The sequence below is a fragment of the Penicillium mononematosum genome, assembly GCF_028829835.1.
Source record: "Penicillium mononematosum strain IBT 11891 chromosome Unknown utg000005l:1.0-9366267.0:1.0-9372171.0, whole genome shotgun sequence".
Lineage (NCBI taxonomy): Eukaryota > Fungi > Ascomycota > Eurotiomycetes > Eurotiales > Aspergillaceae > Penicillium > Penicillium mononematosum.
In genome coordinates, this window is record NW_026643275.1 from 9,018,577 (window position 1) to 9,036,615 (window position 18,039).

Sequence of the window (18,039 nt, forward strand, 5' to 3'; positions counted from 1 at the left end):
GGAAAATGAGTCGCACGAGCATCAGCACCAAAGATCCGTCGACAAAAATAGAAGGCGATTGCCATGTTTATCGCACATCAGAATCAAATAAAGACAGCCGAAATTTGGACTTTGCTTTACGAAACGGACTAGCCGGTGGCGTCGCAGGTTGCGCTGTGAGCCTTACCATCTAAGCTACCAGCAGTACTAGTAGATTGCTAATGTCTGAGTAATGCAGGCTAAAACTATTGTCGCCCCATTAGAGAGGGTCAGGATCCTCTTTCAGACCTCCCATTCCCATTTTACGCAATATTCGACCCGCTGGGATGGGTTAATTAAGGCCGCTAGACACATTCAAACGTCATATGGTATATCAGCACTTTTCAAAGGTCACTCGGCAAGCCTGGTCCGGGTTTTCCCATACGCCGGTATCAACTTTCTCGCATACGAACAATTCCGGGTAGCAATTATCGCATCGGGAGCCCCGAGGAAAGAAGCACCATGGCGTCGATTTTTGTGCGGAAGTATGGCCGGTGCGACCGCGACCTTGGTGACATATCCTCTTGAGTTGATCCGTACACGGCTTGCTTTCGAAACAGTCCAAAAGAATCCCTCCTCCTGGCTTGGTATTTCTCGGAAAATTTACTTTGAGGGAGGTCGTGGAAGCTTCTCAAATCTCTACCGAGGAATTGCCCCGACTATGCTAGGCATACTTCCTTATGCTGGCACATCATTCCTCACCCATGATCTACTTAGAGAGTGGCTTCGCACACCTGCCCTTGCACCTTATACTCTAGAAGCACAAGCACAATCTTCCACTCGACTGACTGCAGTTGCGCAGCTTTCCTGTGGAGCAGTCGCTGGCATATTCGCTCAAACTATTTCTTACCCAATTGATATCATTCGGCGCCGAATGCAAGTGGAAGGTGTGGGTGATACCAAATCGAGCATCCTGAAGACAGCCCGACGTATTTTTCTGGAGAGAGGAGTGAGAGGTTTTTATGTTGGGCTGACTATTGGTTATGTGAAAATGGCTCCCATGGTAGCGACAAGCTTCTATGTATATGATCGGATGAAGCGATTTTTGGGTCTTATTGAGTAGTCGCTTTTTGTTTCTCTTTCTCTATTCCAAGGTTTATAGTGCTGGCTTTGATCTTGGAACCTTCGAAGGCTCCACGGTTACCGAGGAAGGAACTAACCCAAGTTGGAAAGATCTACCTGTCCTCCCATGGACGGATGGGAGGCTGACTAAGGGCCAGGGGCGGTGAACAACGTCGAACCCCACCGGAGTTTTGCTATTCACGTGGACTCAATCGAAGAAGCATTGGTTCCGTGCCGTCAGTGGCAGAACGCCTCTTGAGCTTGACTGGACGGCCCTTTAATTCAGTTAATTTACATTCGAAGGAATTGGGGCTTGGATCTTTCCCCTCATTTACCCGCGTCCGCTTTGTCCCCAACTGTCCAATGATTGACCGGCCTGTCAATCACACCACCTGCATTCGGATAAATCTTGGTCTTACCAGAACCTTTACCCCGGTTTCCGTCCATGCCCCCGCCCCCTAGCGTCAAAGCCATGCGGACGTAGTTTAGCGCAAATTGGGGAATGTTTATCGATCCGAACGGAGCTTCTTATAAAATGCCTGTACCCCTCCGTTGGCTCCGTTCATTAGTTTCCCCTGCCCGGATCACCCTTCGTTTTCTTCTCTTCTTCTGTATTTTGTTTCTCTCAGTCACAACCCTCCTGGGAGTCAAAATGCATTTCAAATCTTACGTGACAGCCGCCCTATATGGGCTGCCTGCCCTGGCCAATGCTGTGCCGTCACCATCTCACTCCCAGGCTGCTCCCTCGCCGTCTGCTGCTGGTTCAGATGCCGATCATTTCAAGAGCTATACGATCAAGGCAGAAAACATCACTGCCAAGCTGATTCCGTACGGCGCGCGTCTCACCTCCTTGCTAGTTCCAGATCGCGACGGCAACGTCCAAGATGTGGTCGTTGGATACGACGACCCCAAGGAATATCTGCATGATAGTCAGACCAACCGCACGTTCTTCGGCGCGGTTGTCGGTCGCTATGCCAACCGTATCAAGAACGGTACCTTCACCATCGATGACAACGAATACCACGTTCCTGAGAATGAGAACGATGGCGCGGACACCCTCCACGGTGGCTTCACCGGATATGATATGCGAAACTGGACAGTCACTTCGCACAGCGATTCCTCCATCACCTTCACCTTGCTCGATCAAGGCTTTGAGAAGTTCCCAGGAGACGTCGTTACCCACGCTACTTTCAGCGTGTCTACTGAGAAGACTCAATCGAACCCCAGGGGACTTCCCCAGTTGACCGCAAAACTGGTAGCTCTCTCTCTTACCGAGAAGACCCCTATCATGCTGTCCAACCACATCTACTGGAACCTGAACGCGTTCAAAGAACCCAACGTGTTGAAGGACACCACCCTGCAGCTTCCCCTCTCACAACGCTTCATCGGCGGAGACAGCATCTTAATCCCGAACGGCACGATCCACGACGTTGAGAACACCTACCAAGGAGCTCTGGACTTCACCAGCCCCAAACTCATTGGAAAGGACATCGAGAAGACCTACGACCTCTGCGGCGCCGGCTGCACAGGCTACGATACATGCTTCCTCGTCGACCGGCCCTCGACATACGCGTCGGACTCGATGGTTACAATCCTGAGCGCCGAATCCAGCTCCACCGGTATCAGCCTCGACGTCGCTACCAACCAGGCCGCGTTGCAGATCTACACCTGCAGTGGACAGAACGGCTCCATCGCCACTAAGAAGTCGCAGGCGAAGCGCAACGAGGCTAACGGCGGTGACGGCGGTGCTACCCACATCAACAAGTACGGATGCTTCGTTATCGAGACCGAGGACTGGATCGATGGTATCAATAACCCTGAGTGGGGCCGTCTTCCCTACCAGGTCTTTGGTCCTGATGATGGGCCAGCTGTTAACTGGGCTACTTACCAGTTTGGCACTATCTAGATTTCATAATTATACGTACAGTGCCCTATCTACCTAACCTAGCCCTGGTATTTACATTGAATTAATAATCATTTATGTGTGGACTTTTACGCGCAGCGCTTATGTTGCGATTTATTGCCTCAATCTGTACGGAACCACTTGTGGCCAATTCAATAGGACATAGAGCGCGATACTGCAAAGATATTTAATGGAACGTTGGATCAGCTGTACATGCAGATTCACTCAACTCGGGCTGTGCGACATCTATAACTTCGACAAAATACCACGCCCATTATCCCCACTCCCCTTCACAATCTCATCCTCCCAATAATTCGGATTGAATGTAATCCGGTTTAGCGGATTCAACCGATGAGCGCGGTTAAATAGATCCTCGTAAACACGGCCGTCGTACCGGCCCAGCGCGCTATACTCGGGTCAGCTACGGTTAATTCGTCAAAATCCTCACAACCGACTTAATCACTCACCTGTCCAATAAGTAATCAGGAATCATCCATGAATCAACCAGTTTCACGGCATGGGGTCGTATCCGCGCCATCAGGTCCTGGACTCGACTCGCTAGGGAATTCAGGTCTGTCTGGGAGACGGCGTTGGTGCGGAGAACTGGATTGTTCGTTAGTTTTTGTGGATTAACGGCGAGTGTATTGCTGTCAGCTTACATTCGAAGCTTTCGTTCTCCATGGTGTATAATGTGAATAAGCGGTAACTGTCCCATAGGACGGTTTTGGTGGGTGCTGAGAGGGTTTTATCGTTTGAGAGGGCGTCGAAGAAGGTCGTGACGATGATCGATTCGGATTGTGCTGGTGTTTTGTCTTCGGTCAGTGTGGAACGATATCTCATCTCAAGAGACTTGGCTTACCCCGACTTAGTTTGTGGAGCTGGATGAGAAGACTATTCCAGTTCCGCTTTTTGATGACCCTTTCTTCGTATGCATCGTATGCCTGTCGGTTATTAGTTTCAAGTGTTCGACGTTATGAGCTTTGTAGAACTTACCATGGCAGTAGCTCTGAGCTCAAAGCTCTTAACAATGTCCAAATCACTGTTCAGGATATCGTAAGTCGGCCTTTCTGATCTGGGGCGGCACTTGTTGCGAATAAACTCTTTAAATCGAGCATCAGCCTCATCAACCCGGGGGTATCAGGCGACTCAACAGCGGCAGTCATCTTCTTAATCACATACGCCGCAACCTGCTGCGTAATCATCCAATTATCACCTTCAACAGTTGGCTTGGAGAGGTAGTCATTATTAACCTGGATCAACCCACTCCCGCCACCAAACCCATGTCCACCCATGGCACGTCGACATGTCTCAATCCCATCCGCGGCGAGGATAGTACAAAGACTCTTTAATCCGGAGGACATGCTGTGCATATGAGCTAAAGAATTGAATTCCCCCTTCTCGATATCCTGTCGTGCGTTTCTGTATACCGTCTCCATCGCAAGACCTGTATAGTGAAGTGCAAACGTCGTGGCAAGGAGAGGCAGGATCCGAATTTGGACAGTCGGGTAGTCCAAAACAGACATCTCCGGTCCTGTCTTATCGCCATCTCGGTCTTGGAACTGCCGCCGCACACTGCTGTACCTCACTGCAACGGTGACTGCCCGTGCAAGGACGAGTCTAGCGCGGTGGACCATGTTCGACCGCACATAGGTCAGTGATCCATAGACCAGAGCTGGCTTTTCTGGTTTGGTATAAATTCCTGTGTTGGGGTCGACATTTGAGTATCGTGATAGCATAGCAGAGTGTGGGATTCTAGTACATTATCAGTGAAGGGACTTGCATAGTATAATGAAGGAACAAACCTGAACTGGTCAAATAGCATATACGCATTGTCCATAGTAATATAGCCATATTTCGGTCCAATATCTCCAACAACAATCCCATTCAACGGTTGATGTGTCTTCATATCCCGAACTTGCACAATAAACGGATGAGGACCATGCGAAACATATTGATCCGGCGAGCTAGGATCCGGGAGAAGCAATTGCGCGACCACAATAGCATGGTTAGCTAAACGACCCAAGCTGCCATTCCACCATTTGCTCGCCGTGAGGGTCGGACTATGCAGCACGAACTCCTTGGTCCGGTTATCCCAACGCGCCTCAAGCTCCAAGCCACGGACATTACTCCCGTGTCCCAGTTCTGTCTGTGCATATGCACCGATAATTTTCCAGGACTCGATCAAGGGCAGCCAGTGCGCCTGCTGTTCTTCGCTGGCCTGTTCGCGGATGGTCGTGATGAACATCTCCATGTGCAGGAAGTAAGGCGACACATCGTCAACCAGGTACTCGGCCATCTGGTATTCGAGGTGGCTCCATTTGTGCGTGTCTTTCATTCGGCGTAATAGTTTTGCGCGCGCAACTCCTAGCTTGAACCTTTCCGGTCTGGAGAGGTTTTGTTGTTGGTCTTTGGAGAAAAGTGGCTCCTGTTGTATGATGGGCAGGATGCGAGCTTGTCGTTCCAAAAATCCATCTGAGCCCAACAAATGCCGGCCTAGCTCTTCCGTTGTGATGTTGGATTGTTGACGTTCGCGAGCTAGCGTTGTTGGTCCATCTGGTTGGCTTGGACGAAGATTATCCGTGAAATCAGGCATTTTGAATCCTTTGACTCTAGGAGTTCTGTACCTCAATCACAGTTCCATAATGTTCAAATTTATTCGTAGATTAAGTACAATTACCGAATTGCCTTGGCCAAATCCATAGTATCCTGAAAATCACCGAGTCCCGATTGCCGACAGTTCTACCCCGCAGAGTAAATGTAAACCGCAGAGAAGTAGCGAGTAGCCGAATAGAAAGGGTATAGCGATGAATTATTGGCTAGGATATTCGGCGGGGGAATGTTGCCGCAATTTGTATACTCAAATGCAATAGAATAAGACCGTCAACTATCCCAGCTCAGTCGTCACAAGCTCAAACAAAATGGGAGACCGCACTCTATTCATACCTCCACATGTGGGAGAGAACGTATTGCCAAATCTTCCCTTTTTCCACAGACTATTGCGTTATGCGCAACGTAAGCCTTCGCCCATTGTGGTTCGGGACTTGGTTGCCGGCGTGGAAAAGACATACCACCATCTTGTTTCGGACGTGTTGGCCTTCCGCAAGGTCTTGGAAAGATCCATCAGCCATGAAGCTCGACGCGATTTGAATGCGGATAAGGAGGTATACATTGGATTGCTTGCACCCGGGGGATATGAATACACCGTCGGCTTCATCGCAATTCTCGCAATCGGTGCAGCAGTCGTACCTATGGGTGAGTTTCAATACTATGGAAGAAAATCTGTAGCTAACAAGCAGCAGCAGCCGCATTGCCAGCAGAAGAAGCCTCGTACTTCCTATTAAAAGCGCGATGTGTAGGTCTGGTAGCCAGCACAACCAGCGAAAAGACCGCCCAGTCCGTGGTTCACTATATGGGAGAAAGCAAAGGCGTGCACATTCCCTGCATATCCCCAATCGCATCTCATTTCCGCTCCACGCTTCTCCCATCAGATGAAATGGCCATCTCCTCCGGTCCAGTTCCAGATATGAACGCCGCAGCACTGGTGATATTCACTTCAGGCACCACAGGACCCCCCAAGGGCGCTGTGCAGCGTCGCAGTTATATTTCCGGAAATGGAGAGGCCGACGCAGACTATTACCGAATCACAGACAAGGACACAGTCCTCCATGTCCTTCCGGTGCATCATGCCTCCGGTGTAGGGTTGACTTTCCTCCCGTTCCTCGCAGCCGGCGCATGTATTGAGTTCCGCAGTGGCAGCTTCGATACAGCGTGGACGTGGGAGCGCTGGCGACGGGGAGGTCTTACCTTTTTCTCTGGAGTTCCCACCATATACATGCGTATGATGCGGTACTACGAAGAAAACATTGCGCACCAAGCTCCTGAGATACGTGACCAGTATGTCGCTGGTGCGCGTCAGATTAGAGCGATGCTTTGTGGTACTTCGGCACTTCCAGGGCCAGTACAAGAGTTCTGGCATAATATTAGGAACAGACCAATTCTCACCCGATATGGTGCGACGGAGTTCGGTGCAGTAATCAAGACTGAACTTGATTCTGATGGGACGCCGCAGAACAGTGTTGGTTGTGTTGCTGAGGCGGTCTCACTCAAACTTACCGAGGAAGGCCAGATATTAGTGAAGTGTCCTTATATGTTTTCCAAGTAAGTCAAATTTCCTTTCGAGAAGTGGTGGTCCATCCTCACACGTCTTTTCAACAGGTATCTCTTCGACGAGAAAGCAACAGCGGATGCACATGACGCCGAGGGGTACTTCAAAACGGGAGATATTGCTCGCCGCGAAGGAAAATATTATTTCATCCTAGGCCGTGCCTCGATCGATATCATCAAGTCAGGTGGCTACAAGATCTCCGCATTGGACATTGAGCGCGAGATCCTGGGTCTGGACTATGTTTCTGAGGTCATGGTTGTGGGCGTCGAAGATGAGGAGTTCGGTCAACGAGTTGCTGCTACTGTCAGCCTCAAACAAGATCAAAAGACAACACGCAAAAGCCTCACAATCGCCGAGCTGCGGGAAGATCTGCGGAGTAAGATGGCTGGGTATAAAATGCCAACTATCCTTCGTGTGGTCCAAGGTGAATTGCCTAAGTCCGGTACGGGGAAGGTGCAAAAGAAGATATTGGGACCGCAGTTCTTTCCGTCTAACTATGGACAGCTGTCTGAGGTGCAAGTCTGGAGCAGGGAGAATAAGGCGAAGCTATAGTATTAGATAATGAAAAGAAAGAGAAATTATCAAATTCAGGTGCCAATATTTCTTAGACCTTATATGTAGTTAAATATTTACATACGCGCATTGATCACTTGATATTGTCCCTCTCCATCAAATCTTCACCTTAGCAGGCGCCGAAGTCACCCGACTATGGACATAACTAATACGCTGAAACTTCTTAATAGCATCCCCCCAAAGCTCCTGGCGAAGCAAAGCATATACCCTACACAGCATCAGCAGACATTCTTTCAGTTATGAAGACTTGGATGGATCAAAACTTACCCCATCTTTGCTTTAGGCGCCCACTTCGCTCCCAATTCCAAAGCAACATTCAGCATGTCCTCCGGCTCAGCAACAGCATCCACAATCCCATCTTCCAGCGCTTCAGGCCCCGTCCACCTATGCGCCTCAAGCAACATCTTGCGCGCAACCTGTGCACGCAGCTTGAGACGAGGCAGCGAACCGATCCCGTCGAAGTGCAGGCCCAGGTTGACGGGGGGCATGGAGATAAAGCCGCGGCGGGAGTTCATGACCCGGTAGTCGTGTGCCAGGGCTAGTGGGCAGGCGCCGCCGAAGGTGTGCCCGGTCAAGAGGGCAATAGTTGGGAAGGGGAAGTCCAGTATCGTGTGAATGAGCTGGATGTTAGTTGTTAGCGTGGTCTCATATATGACATTCTCGCGTCTCTGTTCTGTTCAACACCGGCTCAGGAGCTGTTCTCACTGGATAGAAGCCATCTGTATTGGCAAAGGGGTTGTTGTCTGATTCATCAAGCTCGAGTCCCTGGTGATTATTCTGTTAGTCCTTCCGATGTTGTTCTGTTTCAGAACTTCGTTCAATGTACAGTGCACCAGAATTTGGCATCATTGCCTCGCGTGATTACTGCTCCTTCTGAGTCGGATCCCAGAATTCTTTCGACGGTGCGATAAGCTCGGATCATCTCCTGGCAATATGATGAATTCAACCGGTTCTCCGGGGGTTTCTGCATGGTCAGGACGAATACATTCCCATGCCTCTCGAGGGAGAGATTGTGGAAGGTTGGGATTTCTGTCATGATAGCAATTGTACGAAGATTGAGTATATTATTCGAACTGCTTCGTTAACCAGTTTATTATGCGTATTGTTCCAATAGACCGTTGTAGCACGCGGACGACAGTTCGTAGATCCCCCCCGCATTTCACATCCTCACGTATACATTGCCGGAATTCACCGAGTGCCGAAATCAAAGGATACTTGGGAATCTTCACAGACATTTTCCTGGTGCCATTTTCTTTATAAATGATCTGAAATCCAAGGGTATATAGGTACATAGTCAAGAAACTCCTACCAGGAAATCTCACCATTCCATTCCAAATCCTTGAAAAGCCAGTCCCCCATTCCCTGGTATTGATTAAAGAAATTACCTGAAATATCCTGTGGCATATCTCCCATAGTGAGACCTTCATTGCGGTCCAAAATCGTAGTGAGTGGCCTGTACTCATCCGAAGATATCGCATCCGGTGCCCGGGACTCGGCCCAATTTTCTAGCACCTCTGCGGTCCCGGCTACCATAGAACGATTTGTGTTGCCAGCATTCCCCACAGCTTGTCCGTTGCCCATGAAATATGACCAAGCCCAGGAAAGTTCCGGGCCAAATCCCTCGAAAAATGGTTGGTGCTCTCTGGAGAGTGTCATCGACGGCATTTGGTTAATTGTCGACGTGCTCCGCTGCTTTTCAGAAATGCTCTTCAACGCTCTTAGGCTGCCTTTCGCGGATGACCAGCGTTTTGCGAGTTCCTCAAGGGCCAGGTAGATGGATTCCAGGCTACCTGCTGCCTTCTCGCGGTGTGCTGGTACGTTATTGCACGAGAGAAGCCCGATTCCAGCAGCCAAAAGGTGGAATGTGAATACCGGGCTCAGGAATTGGATCTCATCTCGAGCGAGGAAGTCTTCAAATATCCCTGCTATGAAAGACGATGCTAGAAGCACTCCTAGTGACGCAGACTCTCCGGGGTTGGGACGCAACATGATGGCGAGGCAGGTAAAGTAGGGGATATGAAGCTGACGCGATTCGAAGTTGTATTTAGCCAATGTTCTTTTCGGTGATGTTCCGTCTTCTGATGTACTCCGGGTGCAAAACAAGCGCAGGGAGGGTGAAAGATCGCGTGTCCATCGGTATAAGCGATTCTCAAGATTCTGTCGAGCTTCACGTGTGAGGGTCTTCCGACGACAGTGTTCGGTGAGATGGCCCAGAATAGAACTGATCTCGACATATGCGATAAACAGAGTCGAATTTGAGCTTGAATCATGGAAATCTTCGGGACAGGGCGGTGCAACCTCACAGTCCTCTAAATCCACTGCTAATGGCCGGCCCTGCCCTGCCGAAATACAACAATCTCTGGCCTATCTGATGTTAGTGCTTAAGGTTGCTATGCTAGTGACAAAGCACATCCATGACTTACATATAGAGTCCACCACAGTCTGCGCCTCAGGGCAGCGTCTCTTTTACTCGTCGGCTCTTTATGCAATCCAATCTGATGAGCTAACCCGACCCCCACATATCGCCAGAATCCACTAGTATTAGTGGACACATGCTCAGGACCTTCCGGGTTATACCAGTGCAAAATGCACACTGCTGCGACGACGGTCACTGGGTTTCTCTCATATCCAGACCAGAACAAGGCTTTTGCGCGACGATAAAACTGATGCAAAGATGCATAAGCCGTCACGGCCGGTGCAGATGTGACTCGGCTCGCTGCGACGAAGATTGACTGGAGAAGTAGCATTGACGGCTTCTGGGAGCCGCTTTCTTCTAACCAACTCCGCTCGATTATCGGCATCCATGGTGAACATTTTTCCATAAATGTGTTGATCAATCCTTCTCGAATAGCTCGTGGCGGTAGGTCGAATGCACCTTGCAGTCTGAGCAGCTGGATGTCATCTTCAGTTGGTCCATCTGCGTCTCCTTCTGGGTAAGATCTCGCCTGTTCTTCGTTAATTGCCACTGCGTGGTCAAAGTAGCGCGAGCGTGCCATGAAGCTCGAAGTCGAAGAGGATGAGTATGGGTTGGAGTCTGGTGTAATCGGTACATAGTCTCCAATACCAGCGCTACCTTGACTTGTGTCGCGGCACTGGTTCCGATCCTGGTCATACTCAGAGCTTGTACATGGAGACTTGGCTGAGCCGATAGGACTAAAGGTGGTCGTCGGCTCTTCCCAGTTCATCGGTCTCCTAACCGCTTTGGCCTGATTGACGCTGTAGTCACCATCACTACTATGGGCTCTTTTTCTCTTGCGCTCTCGTCGACTGCGTGGCAGTTAGTATATTTACTCCAACGCCAAAAATCAACTATCTTACAAACAGGGCCATTGATGCCGTTGGCAGTTCACACATACATTGGGATTTCCGCCGAAGATACAGCGAACCTACAAGAGGTTAGTATCCATGGATGTCTCCTCCGGTTATTCAATATTCTCGTACCTTTTTCTTATTACAGCCAACACATGCTGTAGGTGCTCGTAATGGTGGAGGACTAAAATCGTTCATTTTTGCTCTGACTGTCAGTATCATGAGTAGAAAACCCAGGGACAATTTCAGGGCCGCGGTCTGTTCCCCGCAAAAGCCGGCCATAACCGAACCTCCGGCTATCCTATTTGGGAAGCTCCATGAGTAGATTGTTGTAAATGACAGAAAAATAGTGAAATAGTGAAATGTATTGGAAATCCAATGGGGTATCTATTGTTTTTGAAAATTTTACAGTTCTCATGCCCAGCCTGCAAGCGTCCAACTTGACCGATCACCGCCAGATCTCAAGCCCGATCGACGGTCAGGAACAGGATAGTCAACATCTCGTGTAGCTCCAGCAAGTCCGTGCTGTAAAAACTTCTCTCGTTCGATCTCTACCATCCCCGGATCTTGAGACTAGTTGTCAGGCTTGCACCCGCCCATGGACCAAGAGATTCAACTTCGCGCAATACTCCTTGAATAGGAACTGGGATATCTTTGTTTTGCCGGCGAAGCTTTTGTTCGACGAAATCGAGCTCAGGCACTGCCTTCGAGGGGTCGGCTGGTTCGTCATCGGTGGATGGTGTTTCCCCATTGCTCTTAGGGGTTTCAGGCTCCTTAGAGGCTTTTTGGGCTGAAAGTTTCAGCTCCTCCAATCTCTGTCGTTGCCGCTCGAGAGCTTTGCCTCTAATTGGACTCCATCCATGACGATCAATCAAGAGTGAGACTTCTTTAAGGACCCGCTGACGCAGCCCGGGAATTCGAGAACCGCCGCCCACAAAAATAATGCGGGACATGCATGTTCCTCGTGCATCAGGGTACAGTGAGAGAAGGGTGTTGTAGACAAGCAAAGGCAATGATTTTTCCTCGTCATCCAATTCATGTTCTGCGACACCTGGTGCAAATAAAACTTTCTCGACAGGTTCGGCGAGACGTGAGAACGGCACGTCCATGTATTCTTCGTCAGGTTTTGCGGGAGAAGGAATCGACAACTTCCGGTCGGGTTCGTCTGAGCTTGTATCTTTTTCTGTTTGCGATTTGCACCAGGCAAACCGACTAACCACTTCTTCACAGTACGCAAATCCAACAGAGATCTTATCCGCAGTCTCCGTATCCTGGTTTCCGTCGGAAACCAACCCAGTAAGAAGCAGCCCCATTTCCTGCATCAAATGCTTCATAGACCGTGTCGTTCTCTTCGTAGTCATCTCTCGGTATTCGTAGATCGCCGTTGCCGTGGTCTCGGCCCAGCCAAGGTCAACCACCAAAGCTGACCGCAATCCCGCGGCCGTGGCTGACATGGTCGCACTGGACAGAAGGGTAACACTCGGGAAGCGCCAGCGACTGAAAAGCGTCGAGAGCAATGACGACAGCAATGGATGAGGCATGAGAGACGGCAGCACAAGAACCAGGCGAGATGTGCCTGCATCCGTCAACAGGAACTGGTTGTATGTCTCCCGAAACGCGCGCTCAATCTTGTCCTCGACCAGGCCCAGATCAACCTCTCGTGAATCTGGCCGCCACAATTCATATGCCCGCGTCCACTCTTCCATGTCAACGGGTTGCGGTAGCCGTCCAGCACCAGTGCTGCCCTGAATCCATCCTCGATAATCCCCCGCTCTCCTGGAGTCCTCAGGCCCAAATCCAACCACGCACATTGGCGCGCTGCCTCCTTCAAATCCTGCCCGGAGCCATCTTGCGCCTAACTCAAATATAATCGCGTCGTCTTCGCCTCGAAAGGAGGAGCTCGGTGATGTGCTGCTGGCGAACGAGTGGTTTCCCGAACGTTGCTGTGGTGTGTGAGGGGAAACGGGTCGCGCTGTCTGGCTATTGCGCAGACCAGAAGTTGCTGATGTGCGTTTACTGGCACCCATTGAGGGTGTGTCACTCGCCATGCTTGGTTGAGCTCGGGCGCGTTGCTATCCTTTGTGGGAGCAACAGGAGTTCGCGGGGTTCGTAGCGACAAATTTTCGATTCACCTGTTCAGTAGTTGGACTTTTAACGCCATCGGATTGAATTCAAAGACAACAAAGTAAAGTGAGACCTATAAGCCCAGGAGGTTCGCTTGGGGAAGCTTGTTGGTAGGCAACGGATCTACATCGGGCCGTCTTTATTTACTTGACCTCCTCATCTCTCCGCAACAACCAAGACATATTGTGCATCTTTAACTCCAATGGGCTCTTTAACTGCTTTTTAGTTTTCCTATTGCTTACAGTCAGCATGGGTATTCCAGGGTAAGTCAACTGAGTTCTCTTTTTTTTTTCGGTTGCATGGTAGAAAACATATAGCCCGATGAACCCTGTGAGAAAGCATTGTTTATCCATCGCACGAGATGCATAACTTCGTATCTCCAGATTCTCGATAAAAGGCTAACTTTCCAAAGGCTTATCAATGCTATTGGCCCAGGAGAGCGTATCTCTCTGGCCAAGTTGGCAGTGACGCACCTGGAGCGAACAGCAAGGCCGATCCGCATTGCAGTCGACATTTCGATCTGGCTCTTTCAAGTCCAAGCCGGTCGAGGCGGAAGAAACCCAGAGTTACGCACCCTATTTTATCGATTATTGAAATTACTTGCATTGCCAGTTCACCCCCTTTTTGTCTATGATGGACGGCAAAAACCAGCTTTCAAGAGAGGCAAAGCAGTCTCAGCCCGCAGTTATGGCAATACGCCGATCATCAAGCGCTCAAAGGACCTCATTGAGCGATTCAGGTTTCCGTGGCATGAGGCACCCGGCGAGGCAGAAGCCGAATGTGCACGGCTGCAGCAGGCAGGTATTGTAGACGCTGTCATGAGCAACGACGTCGATGCATTGATGTTCGGATCGTCTTTGACCATCATGAACTTCTCAAAAGAGAGCGGAAGCGGCAGCTCTTCCGCGACTCATGTCACATGCTATGCGATGGGACAGGATGGGCATCCATCAAACATACCCCTTGACCGACCGGGAATGATTCTATTCGCTATGCTCAGTGGAGGGGACTATCTACCATCTGGTGTTCCGAAATGTGGCAGTAAGCTTGCTGCAGAGATTGCCAAAGCTGGGTTCGGCGAGGATCTTTTGCAGGAGCTTGCATCGCACGCAGACGTGGACACAGGATTGAACGAGTGGAGAGAAAGACTCCAGTACGAACTTGAGGAGAACGAGAGTGGCTATTTTACGACGAAACATCCAGCAGTTCGAATTCCAGACGTTTTTCCGGACCGACAAATTCTCGAGTACTATGCCCGGCCCAAAGTTTCCAGCGATGAAGTGATGAGCTCTTTGAAAAGTCGACTCGCGCAGGCCTGGGATAACGATATCGACCCCTTGGCAATCCGGGCATTTGCCGCAGACCACTTTGAATGGAACTATCGATCAGGGGCAAGGAAATTGATCAGACTGCTGGCCGAGCCTCTTGTCTCGTACAGACTCCGTCTCCAAAGGCCGGTTCTAGGCGTATCGCCTGGTTTTTCATTTGTGCCCGATTGTCCTCCTGGCATGCAAAAGGTGTATCGAAGCCGGTCAAGCTTCGGCACTGATGCAATGCCAGAACTCCAACTAGATATGCTGCCGGCAGATATTGTTGGGCTGGATCTCCTTGCCGAAGAACCAAATCCGCCTGTTCCATCCCAAACTAGCGTACAGGAAGGTGAGGAAGAAGACGATCCGGAAGTAATTGCTGGGTCGCCACCTCCGACACCATCGAAGTCTCGGGTCACAAAACGATTTGATCCGTTCTCCCTCGAAAAGGTCTGGGTATTCGAGACTGTCGCAAGAATAGGTGTTCCTGGAGTCGTCAAAAGCTGGGAGAAGGAACAGGCCGAAAAAGCCGCGAAAGCCGCGGAAGCCGCGGCAAAGAAGAAGACCAGTACTCGACGCACTGGTCCCAAGAAAAAGGGACCAATCGACGCTGGGATGAAACGAGGGAGTATCTTGAAATACGGAACCCTCACGAAAGAGAAATCCGAATTGTCAACGACTAAACAAACCCACTTGTTGGAAGCCACTACATCGACCCAGAATCCTCTTTCCCGGCTTGTTTCCGGTTCTGGATCTTCTTCACCAGTAATTGTCGACCAGGAAAACGATCCTTTCTCCTCTCCGAGCATGTATATTCAGCAGAGTCCATCATTGACGAGGCACTACGTTTCTCGGGAGGTCGACGATCTCCTTGATACATTCTCTTCAATGTGTAGCTTGTCTCCTGCCAATATCAAGCGTCACCCCATGTCGAACCAGTCCCGCCTTAGATCAAGGCGTACAGCTTTGGGAACTGGTGGGGTTGATATTGAAGAATCGGACGCGCTGGGCATGAACACCGATTATTCTCCGTCTCGACCGGCAAGGCGCATGGGGCTCAAAATTAGCTACTCGGTCTCCGACGTTTGTGAATCTGACAGTTTCTTGGAGGACTTCCTAGTTGAAACACCGATGACAATGCCCTCTCCGTCCAGGAAGACTCTGCCTAAGTCAAAGAAGATTCCCAAGGTGCAGCGTGAGGAACAGGCCGGGGTTGAACACATCGAAAAAGCCATCGAGTCCCTTTCTCTGTCCTCGAAAATTGACGAGGATCAGCACGAAAACACCGCGACTCTCTCATTGCGTCAGCCCTCGACGAAGAAGGCACCGCAACCAAGAAAAGTTCGCACTCGTTCCTCCAAGGTCGAAGCTGTCGAACCACCCAGTTCCTACAGTCAAGCAACCCCCAAGCCCGAACTTGAGCCGGGGCATACATTGCCATTGAACTTGAAAACGTGCGAAAACAACGAGACCAACGTAAACAGGTCTCCCAAGAAGTCTTCAAAGGAGACAACGAGCACGATCTCGAAGCACAAGACCACCGGCCACCTCGAAAACATCATATTACACGACGGCTTCTGGTCGATCGACCAATCTCCGCCTGGACAAGATCCATGTGAAGGCTCAACTGCCGATAGCCTGAGCACATCGCGCAGACAGGCTGCCAAGAAGAAAAGAATCCCACGCGTCAGCATCCTTGACCTCGTTTGATTAATGTCTTTTATATACCCTTCTCGTTTTGGCGGATTGGCGTTTACATCAATTTGAGTTTTCCCCGGTCTGGGGTTTTTGAATACAAGCATGTGTGGTGCAACAACATTTTCGATATCCTACGGCGTTGGATGGACATGTCGAATACCTTCTGTGGCAAGAATTAGGCTAGCTGACGATTGCTAGATGTCATGTACATATGTTACAGGCAATTTTGTAAATACGAAGACAATGTGCATATGCCTGAAAGACGTACAAGAGCCATGTCCAGAAAGTATACATGCAGAGAATATATCCAAAGAGTATGAATTGAAGAGAAGAGATGAGTATCAAAATGTGCATGGCTTCAGCAAGTCCTCTATCTAAACAAGAATCCAATTCTTGATGCACCAAAAAGTAGAGAAACAAAAGATAAAAATGTCCAGATATAACCTCAAACCCCATAGTATTAGGAAACGAAAAGGGAATATTGTGCAAGCGCTGATAAATCAGGAGTGTATCGTTTATCCATCTACCCAAAGACCTTGAGGAAACCCCAGAGACCGACTCCACTCAACACGGGGATCGTCAGATTATCATCCCAGCCCCACATATCAATAAACTCACTGCCGGCGGCAACAACGCCAGATACAACACTCATGACGCTCAAAGCCAAAGGGCCAGTGATGATCGCCGAGTCACTAGACTCCCAGCCCAGAAGACCGCGGACACAGTTCGGGAGCAGATTCAAGCGTCCCGTGAACATAAATGCGTCTTCTGGGTCATTAGGGAAAGCACCAATGTAAGGCACAAACCAGCCCCAGAACGCAGCGGCGGTGACAACACCCACGAGCCAAGCCGCAACAGTACCAGCCAAGCTCTTTCCGTGACGCAGACGGGGAGTGTAGCGGCCGTACAAACGACCGAATGTCGAGGCGGCGGTGTCACACCAGCTAAGGAGCAGCACGCTCATGACACCGACATCCTTAGGGAAGAAGCGGAGAGCAACGTACGCCCCGAGGAGATACCAGATCACGCCGTTGTAGCCGGCGACCTCGGTTTCGCGCATGAGCGCACCCATACACCGAATATATACTTTGTTGACCTTCTCGAAGCGGTGACGGATCAGATCCGTTGCTGCAATCGGCACCAGCGCGGTAAAGAGCACTGGTGTAATCTGCAGAGATTGGACGCCTCGGCTGTATAATGATAAAGTCAAGAACCCGATTGACACGTGCAAGACCTTGCGTGGGATTTCATGGCGGTGAATGAAGCTGCGGTAGCGTGCGTGGAGGGGGATCAGTCCGAGAGGAGATGGCGACCTTGACAAGTCGCGCAGGTTATCGGGGATGCTTGATGGGGATAGATGAGTGTTCGAAGCAGTACCGTTTACAGAGCGCGGCGGTGAGGCGGGTATCTTGGGGTGTGATCGGCGGTTGCGCCGAGCCGAGGATGTCGTGGGGGATCTTGATTCTCGCGCTGAGCCGGAACTTTCGGGTGGGCCTTCTGGCTGGTGCTGGCGACGTGTTGCAGACCGTGTTACCGGTGCAAGGTATCCATCAGGTGTCTCGGACGGGTCCGATATAGAGGGGGTCGGTGAGATCACGCGAGGTGTCGCCGGTACGGAGTTTGGCGAGGACATGCCGGGTGCCCTCACTTTAAAGGCGGGAAGCGATGCGGCTCGGACGACACCAGAAGGTGGCCGCGTACAGATATCTGCGTTGTCGCAACCGAATATGCCACGGGGTATCAATGGGCTTGGTAACAAAGCAATGATGGCGGTTTGGGAGCACGTGATGGTGCCTTAACGTTAATTATGGGCGAATAAGCTGTAGACACAAGGCAGGAACCCAGTACATGATGCGACCACCAAGTACTTGTTATAT

At 50.4% G+C, this 18,039-nt stretch overlaps 9 protein-coding genes across 9 annotated transcripts; 4 read left to right on the forward strand and 5 right to left on the reverse strand.

Annotated features, from left to right (window-relative positions):
* Positions 1 to 5: 5 nt before the first annotated feature.
* N7519_011671 (uncharacterized protein) lies at positions 6 to 1,081 on the forward strand (the record flags this gene model as incomplete). Its single annotated transcript, XM_057298444.1, has 2 exons — positions 6 to 155; positions 218 to 1,081. The coding sequence occupies 2 exons, from the start codon at positions 6 to 8 to the stop codon at positions 1,079 to 1,081; spliced, it is 1,014 nt and encodes a 337-aa protein (XP_057146326.1).
* A 651-nt stretch (positions 1,082 to 1,732) lies between these two features.
* Positions 1,733 to 2,986, forward strand: N7519_011672 (aldose epimerase family protein; the record flags this gene model as incomplete). Its single annotated transcript, XM_057298445.1, has 1 exon — positions 1,733 to 2,986. One exon carries the CDS (start codon positions 1,733 to 1,735, stop codon positions 2,984 to 2,986), a length of 1,254 nt encoding a protein of 417 aa, XP_057146327.1.
* Positions 2,987 to 3,229: 243 nt separating this feature from the next.
* On the reverse strand, positions 3,230 to 5,576 carry N7519_011673 (uncharacterized protein; the record flags this gene model as incomplete). Its single annotated transcript, XM_057298446.1, has 7 exons — positions 3,230 to 3,389; positions 3,451 to 3,586; positions 3,643 to 3,783; positions 3,843 to 3,924; positions 3,977 to 4,050; positions 4,083 to 4,735; positions 4,786 to 5,576. The coding sequence occupies 7 exons, from the start codon at positions 5,574 to 5,576 to the stop codon at positions 3,230 to 3,232; spliced, it is 2,037 nt and encodes a 678-aa protein (XP_057146328.1).
* A 325-nt stretch (positions 5,577 to 5,901) lies between these two features.
* N7519_011674 (uncharacterized protein) lies at positions 5,902 to 7,700 on the forward strand (the record flags this gene model as incomplete). The annotated part of the gene is made up of 3 exons (XM_057298447.1): positions 5,902 to 6,235; positions 6,283 to 7,141; positions 7,199 to 7,700. 3 exons carry the CDS (start codon positions 5,902 to 5,904, stop codon positions 7,698 to 7,700), a joined length of 1,695 nt encoding a protein of 564 aa, XP_057146329.1.
* A 284-nt stretch (positions 7,701 to 7,984) lies between these two features.
* On the reverse strand, positions 7,985 to 8,757 carry N7519_011675 (enoyl-CoA hydratase/isomerase family protein; the record flags this gene model as incomplete). The annotated part of the gene is made up of 3 exons (XM_057298448.1): positions 7,985 to 8,341; positions 8,427 to 8,486; positions 8,548 to 8,757. The coding sequence occupies 3 exons, from the start codon at positions 8,755 to 8,757 to the stop codon at positions 7,985 to 7,987; spliced, it is 627 nt and encodes a 208-aa protein (XP_057146330.1).
* A 269-nt stretch (positions 8,758 to 9,026) lies between these two features.
* Positions 9,027 to 10,906, reverse strand: N7519_011676 (fungal specific transcription factor domain-containing protein; the record flags this gene model as incomplete). Its single annotated transcript, XM_057298449.1, has 2 exons — positions 9,027 to 10,085; positions 10,145 to 10,906. 2 exons carry the CDS (start codon positions 10,904 to 10,906, stop codon positions 9,027 to 9,029), a joined length of 1,821 nt encoding a protein of 606 aa, XP_057146331.1.
* A 675-nt stretch (positions 10,907 to 11,581) lies between these two features.
* N7519_011677 (putative actin-related protein RO7) lies at positions 11,582 to 13,078 on the reverse strand (the record flags this gene model as incomplete). The annotated part of the gene is made up of 1 exon (XM_057298450.1): positions 11,582 to 13,078. One exon carries the CDS (start codon positions 13,076 to 13,078, stop codon positions 11,582 to 11,584), a length of 1,497 nt encoding a protein of 498 aa, XP_057146332.1.
* A 325-nt stretch (positions 13,079 to 13,403) lies between these two features.
* On the forward strand, positions 13,404 to 16,174 carry N7519_011678 (crossover junction endodeoxyribonuclease; the record flags this gene model as incomplete). Its single annotated transcript, XM_057298451.1, has 2 exons — positions 13,404 to 13,417; positions 13,567 to 16,174. The coding sequence occupies 2 exons, from the start codon at positions 13,404 to 13,406 to the stop codon at positions 16,172 to 16,174; spliced, it is 2,622 nt and encodes an 873-aa protein (XP_057146333.1).
* Positions 16,175 to 16,685: 511 nt separating this feature from the next.
* On the reverse strand, positions 16,686 to 17,795 carry N7519_011679 (diacylglycerol/polyprenol kinase family protein; the record flags this gene model as incomplete). Its single annotated transcript, XM_057298452.1, has 1 exon — positions 16,686 to 17,795. The coding sequence occupies one exon, from the start codon at positions 17,793 to 17,795 to the stop codon at positions 16,686 to 16,688; it is 1,110 nt and encodes a 369-aa protein (XP_057146334.1).
* Positions 17,796 to 18,039: the final 244 nt, after the last annotated feature.